We start from the raw sequence: 21,268 nt of genomic DNA, 5'->3' as shown, positions 1-21,268 counted from the left end.
TGTGTTCATGTGACTTATCGGATCTCACCCTCGGGGCCTCCCGCCATGATCGAGGAGACATATGATCCTCCCAGAATGTTCATCTCCTCCGAGGCTCTGGGTCTAACCAACTTTCTCATTACTTCACCCATTTCCCCTTTGTCCTTCCTCCCTAATGAAAAACATACTCTTCTGTTATTAAAACTATTTTGACCTACTGGAAAACAATTTTATGAACGGTTATTTAAAAGAAAAGAATATACATGAATTAAATGATGTCACAAAGAGAAGAAAGCTCTCTTGGTCTGCACGTCTTTACACGACAGGCTAAAAAACCCTCACACGGCAAAATTACTTCCATAGCAGCAGTAAAGAACTTTAAAATTAAAACAGAAGCACATACAAAAAGGACCTCCCCTTTTCTTCTCTTTCCTTGGATTGGTTTTTCTTTCCCAGTGTGATTTCCTTTTACTAAATGAAGGGTATCACTAAATTTTTCAGATCAAAAATCAACTTAGGAAAATGTGAAGGAGAAGAAGTATTTTGACATATTTAACAAAATTCCATATTGCTGAGTTCAAAATGTACTGGGACCAATCACGAATTAGTGCCTCCGTGAAACATTAGTGATTGCAAAATGAGTTAGCAAGCTGGAGGATAAAGCGGTTACAGAAAAGAATTTGCATTTGTCACAGATATCTCAAAGGATTTGTATAAACGTGTCCCAGGCCTTAGGCACTTTGTGATATTTCACGTGGAAACTGGCATATGCATTTAGCTACAAGAATCCCCAATGGCCAAATTAAATGTGTGACATTCCCTGTCACACTTCTCAAGGTAAGGGAGTAGTCAGAATTAGTGATACGCTGACAACTGTGTTTACACTGATTAACTTCTTGCCTAACCACAGCATGATTTCATTTAGTCTAGACTGTTTTCCTGAGGGTCTGGGTTGATCTACACAGTCTTCAGCACAATCCAGACAACTGTCACTTCTGATGAGTGACTGGCAGACTGCTGCCAGTCACTGAGCCTGCTGGTCTGTCTGTGAGGGAGGGTGGCTCCTTCCTGGTCATGTCAAGGTACAGTGTTTCCTTACTTTAGAAATCTATTTATCTTCATTTTAAAGACTTTTTTTCAATTTTCTTAGGCACGGAAATGTTCAACATTCGACTGCTCATTTAGCACATGGTTAGCGATCTATCTGCAACAAAGAAAACTTGGGGCATGCCATTGACTTTTCATTGAAATTTCTTCAGAAAGGCACCATATTTAGTGCCTTACTTCCACGAGTAGAGGAAGCTCAATTATTTGAAGAATTTGACTGTTTTTAGTTGTTTCTAAAATAGTGCCTCCTTTACATTGCAAAATTATTTCTACAAAGCAGCAGAAGCAAATGACTTTGTATGTCCATGATATTCATGTATCACACCTAGTATATCTTTTTTTTTTTTTTTGGTCACAATTCATGAGAAGATCTCACATTTCATTTTCAAACTTTTCCCTTGATTCTGGAACTCTTCTAATTACTGCTATAGCTGCTGAAATACTTAGCTTCCAGCGATATCAAAGTATTTTCCTAACTGGAAAGCTCAGCTAAAGTCAATATAGTAGACATTGATAGATTGTTTGACAAATAAATTTCAGTTCCCAACGTCTACTAGTTACTGAAATACTTAGAATGAAAAATGGGCATTGATTTCTGTGTTCTCTGAAAACTAGCTTTTCTCAGTCAGCATCATCCCCAGCTGTGCTGTTCCTTCCCGTTTATCAATTCTCAGTGCAACTTAGAGGCTGGAAATTTCTTCTACGGCTGGTGAGACTAGGCATAACCTAGCATGTAATAATACGCAGTGGGATAGTTATCAGGACCTCTTATAGCCTTTGCTGTGGAGTGCTCTGGCTGGTTTCACCAATAGCTAGAGGTCAAATTGCCTGTCTTTGCAAAGGGAAAAACTTAGGGAGAAGATTCTGTCAGATGGACATAGGCCACCTGACTGCCAAGAGGTGATCAAGTGTTGAGCTCAGCTGGCCAGCACCCACTCACACCCATGAGACCAGTCCAGCCACAGGGTGCAGCCGGCCCATTTTGGTAGGACTCTCAGGTAGTTACCTCAGGACCACAACATCACTAACCCATTTATTTTCCTTCTCCGTGTAAGGCCCCCAAGAAAGCTCCAATCTCCCTTCTGTGCTTCTTACTGGCTTCCATTCCTGGGTAACCAGCCACATTTTCTCATTTGTTTTCATAACATCCTTAGGACTTAAGAAGGAGAAGGAAATCAAATTCTTCTGCCTTCTTCAAAGATGAGAAAATGGAAGTACAGGAAGGAGAAAAGGATTTCTCATGACCACATGGCCCAGAAACAATAGTTATCCCAAGATTTCAATCTGATTTGGTCTTTTTTTGTACCCATCTACCTATCTATCCGTAATGCCTCTCACAGGAAAAACTTTCATGTCATTTCATGAAAACAAGTTGTGTGTTCTCGGCTCTGACGAGACAGCCACATTGGGTGAGGCAACCAGCCCAAGGTGGGTTTTGAAGCGCCACTGGTACCCTTTCCCTTTCCTGGTGGTGGAGGATGAGCAGGGGTGGGGTAGATGGTGGGACAGGTGGGTGGGCGTGAGCACCGTGGACTTCCAGGGCTGATGTGGGACTCAGCATGTACCCCTGGAGAGCTGGGGGAGACAGTCGATGATCTGCAATTACACTCATTGTCACACAACAGCATCTTTAAGGGTACTACAGGCGACAGCCTGTATCTAGCTTGAAGTTATGAACATAAAAAGGTTACTGTGTACTCCTGGATCCAAATAAATAAATCCCCAAAGAGCCTATGAATTATGTCACATATTCTGCAAAGGTGGCTAAACTCAGGGGAGACCTGGCTCTAAGCTCATCCCTCGGTCATTCACAGAAACAACTTGAGTCTAAGGGCAAGGCACCTTTGTTAGCTGCCCCATTAATAAAGTTGGATTTTCTTTTCCGTTCATCAAGCCTGACAAAATGCTGCAACCAGACATCCCCGCAGGCAGTTTTCACTACTGTACTAACTACTCCATCTGTTATGAAGGTCACAACAATGTATCTTGTTTTAAATTTTTCTATGGAGTGATTTATTGTCTTGGCTATCAATTTGTAAAGAAATAAACGCTATTTCTTCATCGTCTCCGGGGGTGACAACTTTGTTCACAGCTCACGGGAAGTGCACGTTCTGGACTTGTCTTTCTGGTGGACACACCCGGCTGGCTCTGGGCTGTGAGCTGGCAGCCTTGTGACCTTAGGCTTACCCTGTGCCTCTGTCCCATCATAAGCGGACAAAAAGAAGGGCTCCAATTTCCTCTGTGATAATCAGGGTGAGGGGGTTTCATTTACAAATTTGAGAAAAAGTACACACATTTCTGGTAAGTCCATGAGATTGAGAAATACATGGCCCTAGTCAAGTACCTTGGAACAGCCTTCTCATTTTCGCCACCATGTTAGAAGGCTGTTATGTTAGTCTATCTCCTACACTACTTCTCCTGTGGTTGTTGGGGTGGAGATGGGATGGCATCCTTTGTGGGGACAGGAAAAACTCCTGTAGCCCCACTCTCCTCTGTGCCTACGGTTTCATGATCTTGGTTTCGACCCCTCTTCCTCCATAACCCTTCCTCTATAATCTGATGGTTCCAGAACAGGAGGAGAGAAAGAAGCCCACAGTCAGCTGCTGCTACAGTACGCATGTCCGCCATCAACACTAACACCAGCCTCAAAAAGTACACCCTCCAGGCAGCTTGTACATTCCCCTTCGAGTTTAATGACTCTAAACCTCTCCACTCACTGAAGGATAAACAGTTTAGACAAATATACTTTCAACCCTTCATTGATCTCTGGATATATTTCCATCACCCAAAGCAAACAATTTGAAAAGGCATCCAGCACAGAGAGATTTCCTTGTATTGTTTTGTTGTGTTTTGTTTCGAGGAGATGCCTTTGGGTCAATATTTAGTCAACGTTTTTTGTTTGTTTGTTTGTTTGTTTTGCACTTTCTACATTTACGATATTGGAAAGTAAGACCCTGCTCAGAAAGTAATGGCTTTAAAAAGGATGTTCATTTCTTCAAAAGAAACTACTCCTCTTTGTATGAAATGCAGTTTAGGAATGACAGACTGCTACTGATGTTTGGCTTTGTGTTTTCTTCCTGTACCTGTAGCTGGATATGACTTAGCCAAGGCCTGCTCGTGGACAATGTTGATGATTCAATAGCGTATCTAGTAAAACACACACAGACACACACAGACACACACAAAGTCGCTGATTTTTGAAGTCAACAAATATAAACAAGCATACTAATGTTTTCTTTTTTAATTTTTTAATGTTTATTTTTGCGAGAGAGAGCGTGTGTGGGGGAGGGGCAGAGAGACAGGGAGACACAGAATCTGAAGCAGGCTCCAGGCTCTGAGCTGTCAGCACACAGCCTGACGCGGGGCTCGAACTCACAAACCATGAGATTATGACCTGAGCTGAAGTCAGACACTGAACTGACTGAGCCCCCCAGTTGCCCCAAGCATATGAATGTTTCAATGCAGATGGGCATCCTCATTCTGTACAATTTCTATAAAAAATTAATATCTGTATTCCAATGATAATGCCATTATGGAAGACCACCTAAAAAATTCTAAGCTTTAGGGCTCTGTGTTTGGAGCTGTACTCAGAAAGAAGAAATTTAGGGGAGCCTGGATGGCTCAGTTGGTTAAGCATCCAATTTCGGCTCAGGTCCTGATCTCACTGTCTGTGAATTTGAGCCCCGTGTCCGGCTCTGTGCTGACAGCTCAGAGCTTGGAGCCTAGAGCTTGCTTCAGAGTCTCTGTCTTCTTCTCTCCCTGCCCCTCCCCCACTCACACTGTGTGTGTGTGTGTTTCTCTCTCTCAAAAAAAAAAAATGAATAAACATTAAAAAAAAAGAAAGAAGAACTCTAACTCAGGTTAATCATTCTCACTGCTTTGTTATATGCAGGACACTACCTTCTGATCTGGTAACATTTCTTTTCTTCCCTCCTGCTTCCAACCTCGAAGGCTAATTCCATCCCACCTCCTTTCCTGTTTTCTTTGTCAATCTCCTTCTCCACCATTCCTTCCCTCACTTTTGCTTTTCCCAACAGAGCTCGAACCTAAAGCAAGTGTTTCCAGGAGCTGAAAACCCCTCCTCCCCCGAGAGCCAAACTGGTGCTAGATTCCTCAGGGAGTTGGAATGAGAATGAATTTGTTAAGAGAATAACCGGGGAACAAAGAGGTTGCTTTAAACCCATTGGGTTGTCACCTGACGGCTGTCACTGCATTAGGTTGAAGGCATGGCCTCCTTGGCAGACCACGGCAAGCACAAGGTCTCAAACACAGCGTTCCTGGGAACCAAGGGCAAGCACGGCTGTCTATTAAAATTGAGCCTGTTCCAATTTTCAGCCTTCCTCCAGGAACATGTGGTCACAGCATTCCATCTGATTTTATCTCTGGAGTTATGCCAAAAAGCCTCTTTGCACCCGATAGCGTTGGCCTTTGGCGATGGGTAAAGGAACAGCCACTGTCCAGGGGCACAGCCCCACAGCACCTCCTGCTTCAGAAACCCCTACCTCTTATTCAGCCATTCTCTTTGCTTGACTCTGTCTCCTTCAGAAAGATATTTACGTGCTAATCCAGACCCAGGGTAGGCGTTTCATGTCCAGTAGCGCCTTGTCTGAAAAGGAGAGGGAGGGGACTGTGTCTTCTGCGAGGAGGCCACTGCATTGAAGAAGCTGGTCCGCTCCATGCCATCTAGTTCCACGGAGGGCAGCTCCGGAACATTACTGAGAATCAGGCAAGCTTCCAGAGCCTTCCTGGTGTTTTTCTAGGCACTGGCAGGGAGGAACGTGACAGCCTCCTAGACGGGCCCATATGCACCATGAGAGGAGGATTTTTAAAGTCCTTTCCAGAATTTATACAGAAACATCAACATCAAGGTATCTGAAATGTAATTTATTCATATTCTGTCTCAGAAAAAAAATCTGTTCTGCTTTTCTCAGGCAGTGGGGTGGGTGGGGTGGGGGCAATGGGTGAGACTCTTCTTCTCGAATTTGTTTCTCTGATAAATGTTTGAGCTGGTGGCTCCTTTTCAATTGACTTGCAAATTACAACTTCCATGCAAGCTTAATTTGATATATACATATATATATACACACACACACATATATAAATATATATATACATACTATACATATATACATATATATATACATATGTGTATATACATATATACACGTATATATTATAATATATACTATACATATAAATATACTATACATATATATATATACTATACATATATATATATGTATACACACACACACACACACACACACACACATACATGTTTGCATGTTTGGTTGGAATATTAATGATTTTTAGGCCAAAGAAAATGACACCAGAATTTGGGGATACATATACGCTTCTTTTCCTTTTTTTCATGAAACAAAATATTTATTTCTCTTTTTGTCTTTCTCCCACCCTCAAGCGTCCCCTCCTCCATACATCCATCTACCTAATCTAGCTTCTGAAGTTCCCAAAGTCGTGCTTGTTGGCAGTTCAGATACTTGTGATCCCTTTTCAGAGTTCTGGGCTGTGCTACTTCGCAGGTGAACTCAACAATTACCCTTTTGCCTTTTTTTCACTCCATTCATTGCTCATTGTATCTTGTTGCCTTTTCTTCTTTATGCAATTATTAGTTCTGTGTCACTCAGCAATGAGGATATATATAAGCGGCTGAGGCCCTTTTTGCAGGAAAACCTTCCCACGCGTTTCATTTTCTTAGATCCCAAACTTCCTGCGGTTACCTTTCAAGTCTGAAGTCTGGTACAAGCAAGAGTGGTTTTCATTCCTGCAAAACGCAGGCGTGTAAAAGGTTGTACGTGCCGCTGTACAGACCATGTGTCAGAACAGGGACCCAGTCCAAGCTCCGGCAGGAGATACTCACCCTTCCCCGAGCACAATATGCCATCCGCTGATTCACACAAACTCTTGCTTTGTTCCTCCGTCATGTTACACTTCCGCGGGTGCTGGCAGAGCGTCCCGAACCAGCCTCTGTCACACACGCAGCGACCACAGGAACACGTGCCGTGGCCTGCGAAGCAATCGCGGGGTGGGGGAGGGGCGGCGAGAGGGGGAGGTGGGTAAATATCCAGCTGAATCACAGTTTTTAAGAAATATGCAAACCATAGGACCTCATTTCCTGTCAAGCGAACGTGCTTTCCTATATACAGACTCAATTTGGCATGTCATTGTTGAAAAGAACTCCACAACGGAGTTCCGGATTAACATACTACATTTGAATGCAGCATAGGAAATGGACCAAGAAAGAAAGAAACCTTGAGACAATTTAAAATGGAGTTTCATCAACCTTTCTTGGTACCAAATGCTTCCTCATTTGCATTTTTGTCAGTACAACGTCTCGGTGCGTTTCCTAATTGTACACACCAGGGATGTCCAGACCAGTTTGCAAGGCTGGTCACGTCACCATCGCTTGCTGCATTTATTGACTGCTCTCCTATTGTTTACTAATAAAAAACAAAAGGTTAACTTCCAGGGGAATGGCTTATGGCCATCATATTACTTTGTGTACCTCTCCCCTTACTAAGAAGAACAGATGTTAGTGTAAGTAGATTTACGGTACAGATGTTAAAAACAGCCTGAGGCTTTGACTCCTGTCTGGGAATTTTTTTCCACTTGTTTTTGTCATTGGCTCCCAGTTCTGGGGATGTTTGTCTTTGGCTGTGTATACAACACCGTATTTATGACAGTCATACACCGGCATAGAAGTCTGTCTAATGGCCGCCAACACCCCCATTACACTGTCACATCGTCCCCTTTTAATTTCTTATTTCCAACCAATGCTTTATTCTTTTACCTATATGCACAGCACCTTACAGCCAGATCTCCAAACAGAACCACCAAAAAACTATCTGGCAAATTTTACTGATTATGAACAGAGCATTTTGCTAGGTACCAGGGCATACCAAATCAAGCACGGCAGTGATGACAGGTAGTTTGAACTGCTACACAGTTTAAGGTATACACTTGGCATTCATGGGCACTTTCTTCTTAAAAAGTCTCTCCTAGAGCGGTTTTCATGACATTGGACGCCCCCTTCTCCTTCCAACACTTCTCTTTTGCCCATTTTCCCACATTTTTTCCCCTAATCCCATTGATGTGGGTGTTCCCTGATTGTCTCTTCTATTTATTTTAATTTTATTAACTTAAATTAAATTAAATTAAATTTTTATTTTCATTTATTTACTTTTTGAGACACAGAGACAAAGTGAGTGGAGGAGGGCAGAGAAAGAGGGAGACAGAGTATCCCAAGCAGGCTCCACGCTACCTGTGTAGAGCCCGACATGGGGCTTGAACTGACGAATTGTGAGATCACGACTGGAGCCAAAACCAAGAGTCGGATGCTTAACCAAGCCACCCAGGCACCCCGACTGTCTATTCTTAACCTTCTTTTCTCTCTCTCTGATCTCTCTTTTGAAAAAGTCATAAATCACAGGCTGTCAGATAACTGCGATAATTACTGGGCTATATCTCCAGCCTCTAAATTCCTCCTAAAGGCCACTCCCGTGATTCTTACTCTGTATTTCACTAGTATCCAAACTGATACTTCTAGACTTGCATATGGAATTTTCTTTCCCACACCTGCTCTTCTGTTTTGCGTATTTCTTTCAGCGGCACAACCCTGCTTCCAGTTACCCAGTTCGAAACGTTTTGAATCACATTTGAATCTCTCTTACTTCCCTCTTCTAAAGAGTTGCCAGAACCTGTTGAAACTACCTTCCAAAATGTCCACCATGTCACCATCATCAACCTTTGAGAGTACCTTCTATCAGGTCACTCTCCAACATTTGTGCTCCCCGCTCCCCACAGCACGACTCTACTCACATACAGCCTTGAGAACCAGCCCCATGCAGCTTCCTAATGCTTGTGGGATGAAGGTCACCTACTTTAGCCTTGCTTATGTTTGAGGTTCCTGAAACACACCCAACTTTTCCAACCTCACTCTCTCTTTCCTCTTCTCCCCTTTCATGCACTTCACCATTTGAACTGGTCTGCTCATTGTCCCTGTACATTTCCCGGGCTTTTCTGACTTCTTGCATTTGTCGAGATGGGAATCCATTCTTCCAACCTGACACAGCCTGCTCCTGATAAATTTCAAAGCTCAGGGAAGGTGACTACACCTTTGTGAAGATTTTTCTAATGTCACCAGGTAAAGTTCATCTTCTCCTCTGAATTTCTATACTACTTTATTTTTCGCTTCTATTGTGGAACAGTGTCTTCCACTTTGCGATATCCAGTTATGTATCAAATAAACTCATTACTTGACTGTGAATTCTTTGAGAATAGGAATCACTTCTGATTCATCACTGCAATCCTTCAGAGTCCAAGCACACTGCCTTAGACATAGTGGATCCTCAACAAACAAACAAACAAACAAACAAACAAACAAAAAGACCTTCTAGATTGAAATAATTTGGTTTTTTTTAAATCTCCTTCTCATTCCCTCACCTCCACCCCCAAATCCCAACTTAGAACTATAAACTGAATCCAGGACATGATTATAGGCCACTGAAGGACAATGGACAGTTTTTGGATGGCTGTTCTACTTTTGTGTTCAGTAGGGTGGAGTGAAGTTAGAGAATTGGTGCCCCTTAGGAGCTACATACGCAAAAAATAGTTACTAAATTGATTATATCTTGACTTCACCAATAAAACAAAAGTCCGCTTAAAGTGAGATCTATTTAAGATGTTCAAAAAAACTGTCCATCTTTGGAGGCAGATAACCTGGGATACAAAAAATTGAGAAAGAGCTTCTGTGGACCACGGACATCAAGCTATGGACTTTCCAAATGCTCTTGTTTCTTACTGTCCCTGGGCTAGTAGGAATTACCATCAATTGGACATAATTGGAATCATTTAATCCCTATTGCAGAGAAAGCCATTTTCCCTTTAACTTAGGATATCACTGAGAATAACTAAATGGCTCCTCACAGCAAGTAATTTAATGTAAAATTTATATTCAAGGAAATAGGAGATTGTTTTTCATTTATTAGCCCATTCATCACATCCTTCTGCAAAATTAAGTTGGCATCTAGCCCAGACAATGGTCAGAATGCATTGGTATTCAAATGTTTTGCTTTGCCATTTACATGGTTTCTCTTTACTTAAAAATTTTAAAAACCTTTCAATAAAAAAATTTTTAATAAGCTTTAATAACATAGGCATCCATTCAAGAAAGTACTGGGTACCAGGCATCATACTAGCTCCACTCTCATGGTTCCTATAGTCCACAAGGGTAGAAAACAAGGACCAACAAACAAATGCATTGGAGCTATGGGACAACTAAAAAGGACACTACTGTATTCAATAGTGAGAACACTGTTAACTGGAGTAGTCAGAGAAGAGCTCTGTGACACCCAAGGGATGACACAAAGCCAGAGAGGAAAGCTAATGTTCTAGGAAAGCTAATGGAAAGTTCTTGGAATAAGAAAGAGCTTGGCATGTTATAGGCAGTGAAAAAAAGGTCAACGTGTTCAAAGAAAATTGAGTAAGAAAAAATGGAATAAATAGCAAAGCTGGAGAAATGTTCAGGAATGAGAGCATAGGAAATTATTTGTTCTTGGTAAAAAGTTTCAATTCTAAGAGGGATGAGAAATCATAGAAGGGTGCTGTGCGAGAGAGTGATATGATATAACTCACAATCTGCAAATTCAATTTGGCAGCTGTGTGGGAGAGATTAAGGTGTGTTGGGAGGCACGGAGTGTGGGGAAAGTGAGAGGATGTTGCAGTGGTCCAAGTGAAAGGTGACAGAGGTGGTGTCAGTACTAATGGAGAGAGGTAGACAGAGATTCACTTCGGTGGCAGGTGCCTATTGGATTGGATGTGGCAGGTGAGAAAAAAAGAACTAGTTTTCTAGCTAGAGAAATATTATAAACAATGATGCTATTTGTTAGAAATGGAAACTGCAGGACGGAGAGGTTGGGAGCAGAAAATCCGTTCTGTTTTGAATCTTGTGTGTCTGAGATACTCTGAAGACAACCATGTAGAGAGGTCAAGTAATCAGATGACGCAAATCTGGTACTCAGAGGACAGGTTAGGGCTAAGCTTATACATTCTGGACCTGCCAAACGTAGATGGCACTTAAAGCTCTGAAAGTTCATGAACCCATCTAGGAAGAAATAAATCTTGAGAAACTCCCATATTTAGGGCTAGGGTAGAGGAGGTGAAGTCAGACAAGTAGGAACATCTAGGAAAGAAGGAGGAAAACGAGATGATTTTATAAAATGACAAAGGAAAGTATTCCATAAAGGAGGCCTACTGAGTGCAATGTTCCTGAAAACTGAGAGTTAAAAAAAAAAGACCGTAATAGTAGTTTCAGTCAGATTTTGCCGGACCAACTGTACCACGCTGTCGCTTAGGCCTGTGGATGAAACACCTAGCGGTGGCAGATGTACTGGAGTATCGTGCATTCCTTTCAGTAAGAACATGCCTGCCGGGTGGCAGAATCGATAGTGGTAAGTTATCTTCGTATAATAAATGTATTGTGGGTCATTCTAGAATGAACCTTAGAAAGATCCAGCCTAATAAACCATATGAAGTACACTAAATTGGCCTCCACTTGACTTCTCAAGTCTTCACATAGGTGAGTAATTTTCCATTGGACTTTCACTTTGAGAGCCATTCACCTCTCCCAGATGCTTACCTCCTTGCATCTGGTATCCTCATCCTTGCTTCTTCTTCCTATTCTCTTCCCTTCTCTCACCAAGGATGCTCTAGACCTGTGTCGCCCAGTATAGTAGTCACTAGTCACACATGACTGAGTTTATTAGAGTAAAATTTAAAATTCAGTTTCACAGGTGCATAAGTCACATTTCAAGTGCTTGGTAGCCACATGTGGCCAGTGGCTCCTGTGTTGAATGACACAGATACAGAACATTCCCATTAGCTTTGAAAATTCTATCGGACAGTGCTGCTCTAGACAAATACCGTTCTCAGTGAAATTCATTGGCTCTGAGATACATTTCCTTAAACCACGGCAATGATGTTTCTCAATTAGGAAATGGACCCAGGAGTGGATCTCTTTGCATCAAATACTACATATTGCCTGCCCCATATTCTTTTCCCCTTGTTAATATTAGGAGGACACTCATTTTTTTTTCAGGGAGCTGATAATATGCCCATCTGAAAATGTTTGATTACCCAGGCTCCTTTTGACCTAGGACCTACCTCTAATAAGTGAGATACAAGAGAAAATCTCTTCCTAGTTTCTAGGATAGCTGCTGTCCTCCAAAGAAAACCAGATGGGACACAGCCAGCATGTATGTGTCCTTTGCTCTTTGCCCTTTTCTCTCTCCCCTTTTTCTTTCCCTAGTTGATAGACACACCGGAGGCTTTCTCTGAGAATGACAATAAAAGTCACACTGGAAGGGCAGAAGTGAATACAGAAGGTGTGTGGGACATTGATGGCTTTTGGGTAGTCACCTCCTTATCTATCTCTGCAGTAACTTAAGATGCAAACTGGAGGCAATCGCACTGCGACCCTAGCTACGAAAGGCTTGGCTTGAGTCAGTGGGTGGAGGCCTTTAACAATGTGAGCAACCCAGCAGTGCCTGGGGGTTGCCACGTTCATATTCTCGGCGGTATGCTCTCTAATTTGCAGCTCTGAACTAAACAACTCCCAGGAGAAATGTGAACTGATTGTGTAATTAAGAGGTGGCTCTTCATTACCCCTTCTTGTTCTTCAACTGGACTCATGGGCAGCATTTATTCCAGGAGCACAGAGCAAAGAAGGAAAGCAATAAGCAGTCCATTTCTTATTCTCATCCTGGGTAAATGGAGGACAGGAGGGAGGTCTCTGATTAAGCTTATGCTCGGTTAAGACAATTAGACACACCTGAGCCAACGCGTGGATATATTTTGTTTATGAAATCCTAAAATCATAATCCACTAAAAAGTGAGCAATACTTAGGGACTATCACCCTGGACTCAGCATCTTTGTTTTTGTTTTCAGTAGTGACTTATTTGATTAAAAAAAATCCATGCATTTACAGATCACACACAATTTTTATTGTTAATAAAGATGTTTTGAGAAGGTCCACATGTGGTCTATGATCATTGAACATGACTAACCAATAATTTAGTTAAATGAACAATGGTCTTACTTCATACTGATTTTCTGCTTGCCAGTCATTTTCAGGTCGTGATTTTGGTGTAATCAAAACGGAACCGCTTAAAATTATGTAATTACTTACATTCACCTTCAGGTACAATTGCTAATTTACCCCAGCCTACCAGAACTGGTTTAATCATCTCCAGCGTTATTGTTAGGAGGGGATAAACAGTGTTAGTTATTATTTCTCAGGTGCATGCTGATTAGGAAGGTTTACGGATGTGTTTGATTTTACTTATTCCTTGTTTGCTAAAATACTCAGGCAGTCCTTGCTTTGCTCTCTGGCCACACACTGGCTACACAGGGTTCTAGTTCATTCCTCCCCGTGAAAGACTGTGTCTGTGTCTGGTAGTGCACTGAGAAAATGACCTGAATTAGTGATTCTGCTTCATTCTCCTCTGAGGCCACACCAGAGGGATGATGTTAAGGAGTTTCACGTACTCATGGTAGTAATATTTGTCAACCACTGGCTGCCACAGCATGGGGAAGTTAAAGTTTTGAACACATAGCCTTCACTCCTCTGAGGCACAGGACTGCTGATTCATATGATGCGAACTTCCTTCCAAAACCTCCGTAGCTAATGCTTTACGATAGCCAAGACAGACATATTGTTTTCTCCTGTTCTGAAGATGGACGTTTCAATCTTTCACTCTCCACCTAGTACCCAGGGCGTGCATTGATGCCTTCCTGGCATGTAATACCAGTCACGTTTCATTCTTTATGTCCCCTTCTCATCATAAAGCCAATAGGTGGGCATTATAATCCTTACCATACACATGAGTGTACCAAGACAGAGAGACCAAATAACCTGTCCAAGTTACTACAACTAGTAGGAAATGGAGCCAGAATCCAATTCCTGGTCGGTCGAGTATGAAGTTCACATTCAGCTTGCTGTGTGGCACTGCTCACTTAGCTTCCAAGAAAATAGTGACCTCTTTCACTTAAATTTTCCTTGAAAAAATGCAGCTGAGTGCATGCACACACACCATAGATTGTGGACTTTCTCCAGACAAAATATCAAAATACCCACAGAAGATTCATAAACCAAGATTTTTTTTAAAGTTCTATTCCTCCAAAAAAATGTAGAAATACAACAAAAGATTCCCAGATATCATTTTCGAAGGATGGATTTATGAGTGATTTTTATTTTGTCCTTTATATTTTATTATTTTTTAAAGGTTGAAAAATAAAAAAAGCAAAGTGAAATATTTAATAATGTCTTAACATCTAAAGATGAGCAAAATAAAATAAACAAAGTGAAGTAATTTATACCATAAATGATAAATGAGTAGTTTGAAAAAAATCCTTCCCAAGGATGGATTAAAGAGCAGTGGAGAAAGAGTTCTGATGTAAGAAAATGAAACAGTATATTTCTTCCACATGTCAAATATTTTTCCATCTCTGTGCCTTCACTTAGCTTTCCCAGACCCAAAGTGTTCTTCACACCCAAGCTTCATACATCTAAATATTTGCTGTTCAAGGCCCCAGTCAGATGTTCATTCCAACTTGAAGAATTCTCTGATTTCAAACTGAGATCTCTCTGTCTCTCTCTGTCTTTCTCTCTCTCTCTCTCCCTGCCCTCTGCTCCCTCCCTTATTTGTGGTTCTCTTAATTTCTAATTTATTCAAAGAAAAAAAACTTTTTGAGATGTTAATCCTAAGCTTGAGGGTACAATAATTAGAGACAGAGAGAGAGAGAGAGAGAGAGAGAGAGACACTTTCATTACACCCATGGGAAGTGTACACATTTGAAGAAAAGACACATAAGCACACTTACAATGACATGTCACGATGTTATAATAATGAAGGTATTGCAGTATGGAGGAAGTCTAGAATAATTTCAGAAAGGTTCTCTAAAGGAGATAATTTGGAAGACTGATGGAAGAATAGAACAATGACGAGGAGTTGTTCCAGAAGAAGCAAAGATAAGGAATATGATGTCAGGTAAAAGGGACAAAGTCATAACACATCCAAATTTCTCCATCTCCATGGACCTCCATGAAGAAATCATTGTTTTAAAACAAGATGGAGACAATTGGTGCCACAAAAGCGTTGTCTCCTTCCCCCCACCCAATTACTCGAATCAGAAACTTGGGATTCGTACTTGGGATTCATCCTTGAACCTACCCCGCTCTCACTCACATCCTTTAATCATGGGTTTCTGTAAATGCTGCTCAGACTCCTGGGGCAGTGGAGGTCCATCTAAGCATTTGGCTGACACTCAGCACCAATCTCCCGGGAAGGAAACAGGTCAGGAACCCCATCCTGGCAGCAGGACAGTACCAGGCTTTCCTCTCCATGCCAGTCCTTGAGCAATTCATGAGGGTGACAGCTCAATATAGTGGTGTGGGGATTTCCTTCTCTTCGGATAACACAGCCCAGACGCCCAGAGACGAGATCCATACTGCACAGGTGTTGAAGCTTCCCTGACTTAGAGGAAGCCTTATGTCCCAGAGGAGCCAAAACCTCTCCTAATGATTCCTTGGGCATAAGCTCCCAGAAATCCCACGAAGGCACGACATCCCCATCAGACATTCATAGTTGAGTCATAATCCCTCCCAAATTGGTTGAAATTTATTAATCGTAGGTCACTATTGCCATGAGAAGTGTTTTCTGGTAACCCTGGCACACACCATTTTCATCTGTTTCCAGGGAACCCAAGACAGGAGCTTGAGGGTCAGCGTCTCTTGTAGCAAAGTAAGGGTTTCGGCAGCCTGCTGTCCACATCTAATACTGTCGCCAGTACTAGCAAGTTTTTCCATCTGTACTGTCCCCTGCCTGGCTGAACCGCCTTCACCTCTCTCCAGGTCTCCTCTCAGAAACATCTACACCCACCAGCATTTGCGAACAAACTCCTCCCAGCGATCCACACTTCTTCACCCCGCAGCTAGAGGTACTTTTTCACTGAAGGAGTCCTGTTACTGCCTTGTTTAAACCTCTTCGATGGCTTCCTATCATCCTTTCACGGAAGCCTCAAATCATTAATATGGTTTTCAAAACATGTCGCACCCTTCCCGCCTTTGCATTCCAATCTCCAACTACCCAGGGTTTCTGTCTGGTTCTCAAATGTTCCTGGAATACGTCACTCTCGCTTTATCCACAGATGCCCGCATGTGCTGTTCTCTGTGACTGTTTGTGTCACATCTGCCGCCAGCACCTGGCTAAGTTGTATGCAGCCTATTATAAGTATGGTGGTTGTCACATTCAGCTGATTAATACATGTGAAGCACATACTGTGCACCATATAGTGTTACCCAGATATGGAGGCATTAGAGTCTATGTTACACCCCCCGATTATGTATATTCCCACTGAACCCATGGCTCTCCTTTCAGCAGGACCCAATTCATTGTCATTCCTTTGTCAATGTCTGCCCTTCAAATTTAATTGTAAGCCCCAGCAGACTCACCACCGAATCTCCAGTGCTGGCAAATAGTGGAGGCTCAATAAATATTTGATGAATTAATGAAGAAATAAATGATAACTTCAGCTTCAACCAGGCAGAGGTTGGAAGAATTTCCATATGAAAACATTTCATTAGAATTTGAAAAGAAGAGTCTGAAGCTGAGGAGAATGGAGCTAAGAAATCGCCTGGAGAGACTGTCCTGAACATGAACGTGGGAGATGCTGAGATCGCTCAAGGGCAACACACAGCAAGTAGAAAGACATCCAGGAGCCATTTCAAGGGAAATATAAGATTTATTGGTAGGCTCTGGGAGAAGAACAAGGGAAAGAAATAAAGTGGTTATAAGAGAAGTGGGAGAAGAAATGGGTAGGACAGGGGTCTCCAAGGCTCAGAGGGGAGACCACTTCATAGGGGCTTTAGAGTACCCACAACTCTGTGTTTAAACTTGGTCACATGCTGGGAGAACTGAAAATCACCAAGGATGTGCGTGACTAGGACTTATCATAACCTTAGGGAGAGTCGGTTATGTGGAATCGTTGAGGATAGACCAAGTTTACATGGCTTTAACACTGAACCAAGAGGAATGCTGTAAGTTTAGAGGCCAGAGGGAATGGTATCAAGGAGATAAAATTATTTAAGGGCATGTGTGGGTTTGAAGGGCAGAGCGGGGCTTTACAGGGAATAAGCATGCAATGAGTATTTGCTGACTCAATTACTGTGATGTGCTATATACATGATAAGAGGGGTTTCACTAGGATAATGGATATTTTTAGATAGACTGAGAAATACAGAAACTTTGGTAATGCATACTGTGACCCGAGGAACCCCAATGGCCAGTGTCTTGTTAATTATGCTCTTCCATGCTTGGGAAAATCTATGAGAAGCTCCCCCACAGAAGCTGCACTGCTGAGTGAGAGCCACTAAAAATATGGCGGCCACTTTGATTTGGTAGCTCAGTGTCAAGTATGAGGAGAAAGACGGCTTTATGCAAAAAGTAAACAGGAGAAAACATTCATTCTGTCTAAAACGGAACACCAGAAAGTCACAGTTCTGAATAGTAAACTGTTCTTACAAAAGGCATTAATAAGCAAACATGGAGCCCTGTTACACATCCCTTAGGGTTAACTGTAGTCCACAGCAGAAACTTCTGCCTGAGTTTGTTATGTGTGCCATTCTCTTTATATGTATCTAACCAGTAATAATAATACATGATGTGTGCATATGTAAGTGTATGCCATACATAGATACACTTATATGCTGGCTACTTTATCTGCATTAACTCTACTAATCTTATCGTAACTACAAAAGAGGTATATTATGATGATCACTTTATAGGTGAGAAGTAGAGGTTATGTAAACCATCTCAAGTAATATTGTTTGTAAGTGGCAGAGCCAGGGCTGGGGAAAAAATGCTCCCATCTGTAGTCTTGACTGCTTCACCGTATTGCCATTTATATTTCTTAATATTCAAGTACATTTGCATTTGCATGAAAAACACAGGAACTTGTGATCGCCTCATCAACTGGTTTAGTATGCTGTATACTTTAGTACCAAAGTTACCATAGGTTCAAACATGTCAATTAATGTCTTGTCTCTTGTATTTTCTTTCCAGAGAAGAGCGGAGACAGAGATGAAATTCAAGACTATGATAACCAAGGCTCAAGTAATTCCTCCCCTAAAGCAGTGCTCTGAAAATAAAAGAATTAAAATCACAGTACCTTTATTAGCTGTCCTAAAGAAATCCCACTTTGAGCCCACGCGCAAAGCTGCGGTGGGAGGTAATATTCCCAGTGAGAACATGAATTACAGCTGATTCTCATTATTTGAAAATTCTGCATTTGAGAATTTGCTTACTCACTGAAATGTATTTGTATCCCTGAAATCAATACTCATTAAAGTTTTCCAGGTCATTTGAGCACACAGGCAGAATGGTTCACGTTCTCAGCTAAGGCCAAAGAAGATCACGCTCTGCCTCTTGTGTTAACTCTTACACTGTAAAGAAGTGTCCTTTCTGCAGTGTATTTAGGGCTATGCTTTTCACATTTTCATGCTTTTTGTTGATAATTTTGATGTTTGAGATGGCCCCTAAGTATAGTGCTGAAATGCCTCGTGTACCTAAGGGCAAAAAGGCTGTAATGTGCCTTATGGAGAAAACACCTGTCACATAATCTCCACTCAGACGTGAGTCATAGGGCTGTTGGCCATGAGTTCCATATTAACAAATCAAGTATGCATTATACAAGGTCTTTAAACAGAAATAAACATAATACAACGGTATGTATTGATCTGTTGATGAAAAATCCTCTGACCAGAGGCAGGAAGTTGGCCCCGTATTTTTCTTAGGAGCAATGATTCAGTATTTGCTAATTCAGTGTTCACGGAAACTTGATAGACTATAGCTACCATGAATGAGAAGACCAGACAGTGCCTTGTTGGGGAATACTAAACAGAGTGTGTGTGTGGGCTGTGAGTTATATGTAGCTTTTCTAGCTGTATGTTACTTAGGATAAACATGAGTAGGCCATTGATGGGGAAATCTTTCCCTCTCTGTCCTGGAACTATCCCTCTCTGAACAATAGGATTGACCATCCAGAGTAAAGACTCAAGTAAATGACAAGAAAAGCAGAAAACACACTGACTTGTATGTATAAAGATGCATGCAGAAGTCCTAGTGAAGAAATGGTGGCAGAATTTAATGTCCCACACTGTCACCTGGGCTGGTCAGCTCAAGGAGCTTTGATGAAGCAGAAGAAGGAAGGAAAAACAAGTCATTGTTACCTAAAGACCATATTTTAAAATACCAGTATTACCCAACCCTAAATCTCTCAAGGACATTATTCACCTATGAAAGTGAAATTATGAATAACATACAATATTTTCAAGGAAAATGTCCAAGAATTGTTTTACTTTACATACTTGAAAGGTATTTGGAAATCTTTGGTCAATAAAGTGTCTTTAATAAGATTTAAAATATGAAATTAAATGCATAGGTGATTTTTTTTAGATCTGGTTTTTACAATTTAAGAAAAAAGCACTGAGACGATGCATCCAATTATAGATTATAGTGATCAAAGATACTATGCATATCTGGCTGCTACGTGCCTGCTGCTGGCTGGGCTGTGCTCTTCTTTTGAGCACACAGGAGCAGCAGCAAAGTTCTGTCCAAACTCAAAAATGCCTTTGTCCTCTGATAATTAAGTTCCATGATACCATCTCTATTCGGTGAGATCAACCACCTAAGAATTAATTTCTCACTGTGTGAGTAAGGATCTTCCAAGTTGTAACCAGGGCTATAGCAGGAAGATAAGGGGTGTTAGCATGTCTACAGCTATTGTCTAATCTACTGCGTTACATCCTGTATCAAGAAAGGCTGGATCGGATGGTTGGCAGAATCTAACCAGTACTGAAGAATAAGACTGTGCTGGTTTGTCTGCTGCACTATCCAGAGAAAACACTCAGGCCACCCGGCATGAGTGGTCTGTTCCTTTGGCAGATATATTTTGGCAGCCGCAGCTGGGCCCACCAATATCATCCTTACTGTTCTGGGGACTTCCACCCAGTGCCACCTAGGGTTCTCGGCCCCAAGGGTGTCTCTAGCTAGAGAAGACTGCTCTGAGATCATGCGTGTACCTTTGAGGCATGCTGGATGTGGCAGGCGAGCTCATGGCTCCTAGAAGCAGTCCTCGACCAATGACTGATGGAAAAATCAGAGTTGTGTGCTTCACTTGGGCTCCCAGAGGTTCATCTCCTGTCCTTGGATGAAGCTACAGTTGACTGCCGTGGATTGATAACACCATCGTAACTGACTGCCTTCCCTTACCCACTCTCCTACAATGTATCCTTCACCTTTTCAATACATCCCTTGCATTCAAATCCTTATCTCTGAATCTTACTTCCCACATAGTTCCCCTACAAAGTGTTCTAGTCTCCAGCACAATTATATTTCTCGTTGGATGTCAAGTAACTGGTATCCTGGTTTATACATTGGTGTTTTACTAGTTTAGCTAGTGAAAATCAGTTTTCCCAGGGGCACAGATAACTCTGGGTAGATGGACAAAATACAGAGAGTACAGACAAGCAGAGTCAAGTATTAGTGTAAAAAATTACTTTGTGAGATGTTCTCTCACTTACCTAACACATGTTTGATTTCATCTAGCAGGGAGTTATACAGATTTGTTGCCATCTTTGATTTCCTCCCCAAAGTTGTAGAGAGAGATGCACTGGGGGGAGGGGCCTATAATTTATGGGTATGTAGATGTAATAGGTTTCTACAATATCAACCATTTCAACCAAGTTACTGAGGCAGATGGGCAGGGAGACCCATGTGAGATAGACGCTCCATGTCAGAGATAATGACAATGCTAATAATAAGAGCAAAGATGTGTATGTGGTTCTTTGTAGGGGCTTTAGATACCATTGTAAGAACTACATGAGTTAGGGAGCATTTGGGTGGCTCAATCGGTTAAGTGTCCAACTCCCGATTTCGGTTCAGGTCATGACCTCACAGTTCATGAGTTCAAGCCCCATGTCGGGCCCTTCTCTGACAGCTCAGAGCCTGGTTGGAATCCTGTCTCCCTCTCTCTCAAAAATAAAGATTCTTAAAAAAAATAATTAAATGAGTTAGTAAACATAGAGCACTTACCAGAAAAATAAAAAGA

The 21,268-nt window shown here is 41.7% G+C and overlaps 1 protein-coding gene across 1 annotated transcript in view; it reads right to left on the bottom strand.

Moving 5' to 3' along the window:
- Positions 1-21,268, bottom strand: part of ITGBL1 (integrin subunit beta like 1) — a 203,500-nt gene that overhangs the window by 4,607 nt on the left and 177,625 nt on the right. The window contains exon 9 of the mRNA XM_027065181.2: positions 6,965-7,111. Coding sequence (XP_026920982.1) covers positions 6,965-7,111 — 147 coding nt within the window. The remainder of the gene's footprint in view (positions 1-6,964; positions 7,112-21,268) is intronic.

This window comes from Acinonyx jubatus, chromosome A1 (genome assembly GCF_027475565.1).
Source record: "Acinonyx jubatus isolate Ajub_Pintada_27869175 chromosome A1, VMU_Ajub_asm_v1.0, whole genome shotgun sequence".
NCBI lineage: Eukaryota > Metazoa > Chordata > Mammalia > Carnivora > Felidae > Acinonyx > Acinonyx jubatus.
Note: the sequence above shows the minus strand (reverse complement) of the source record. Positions and strands in the feature narration are given on the sequence as shown.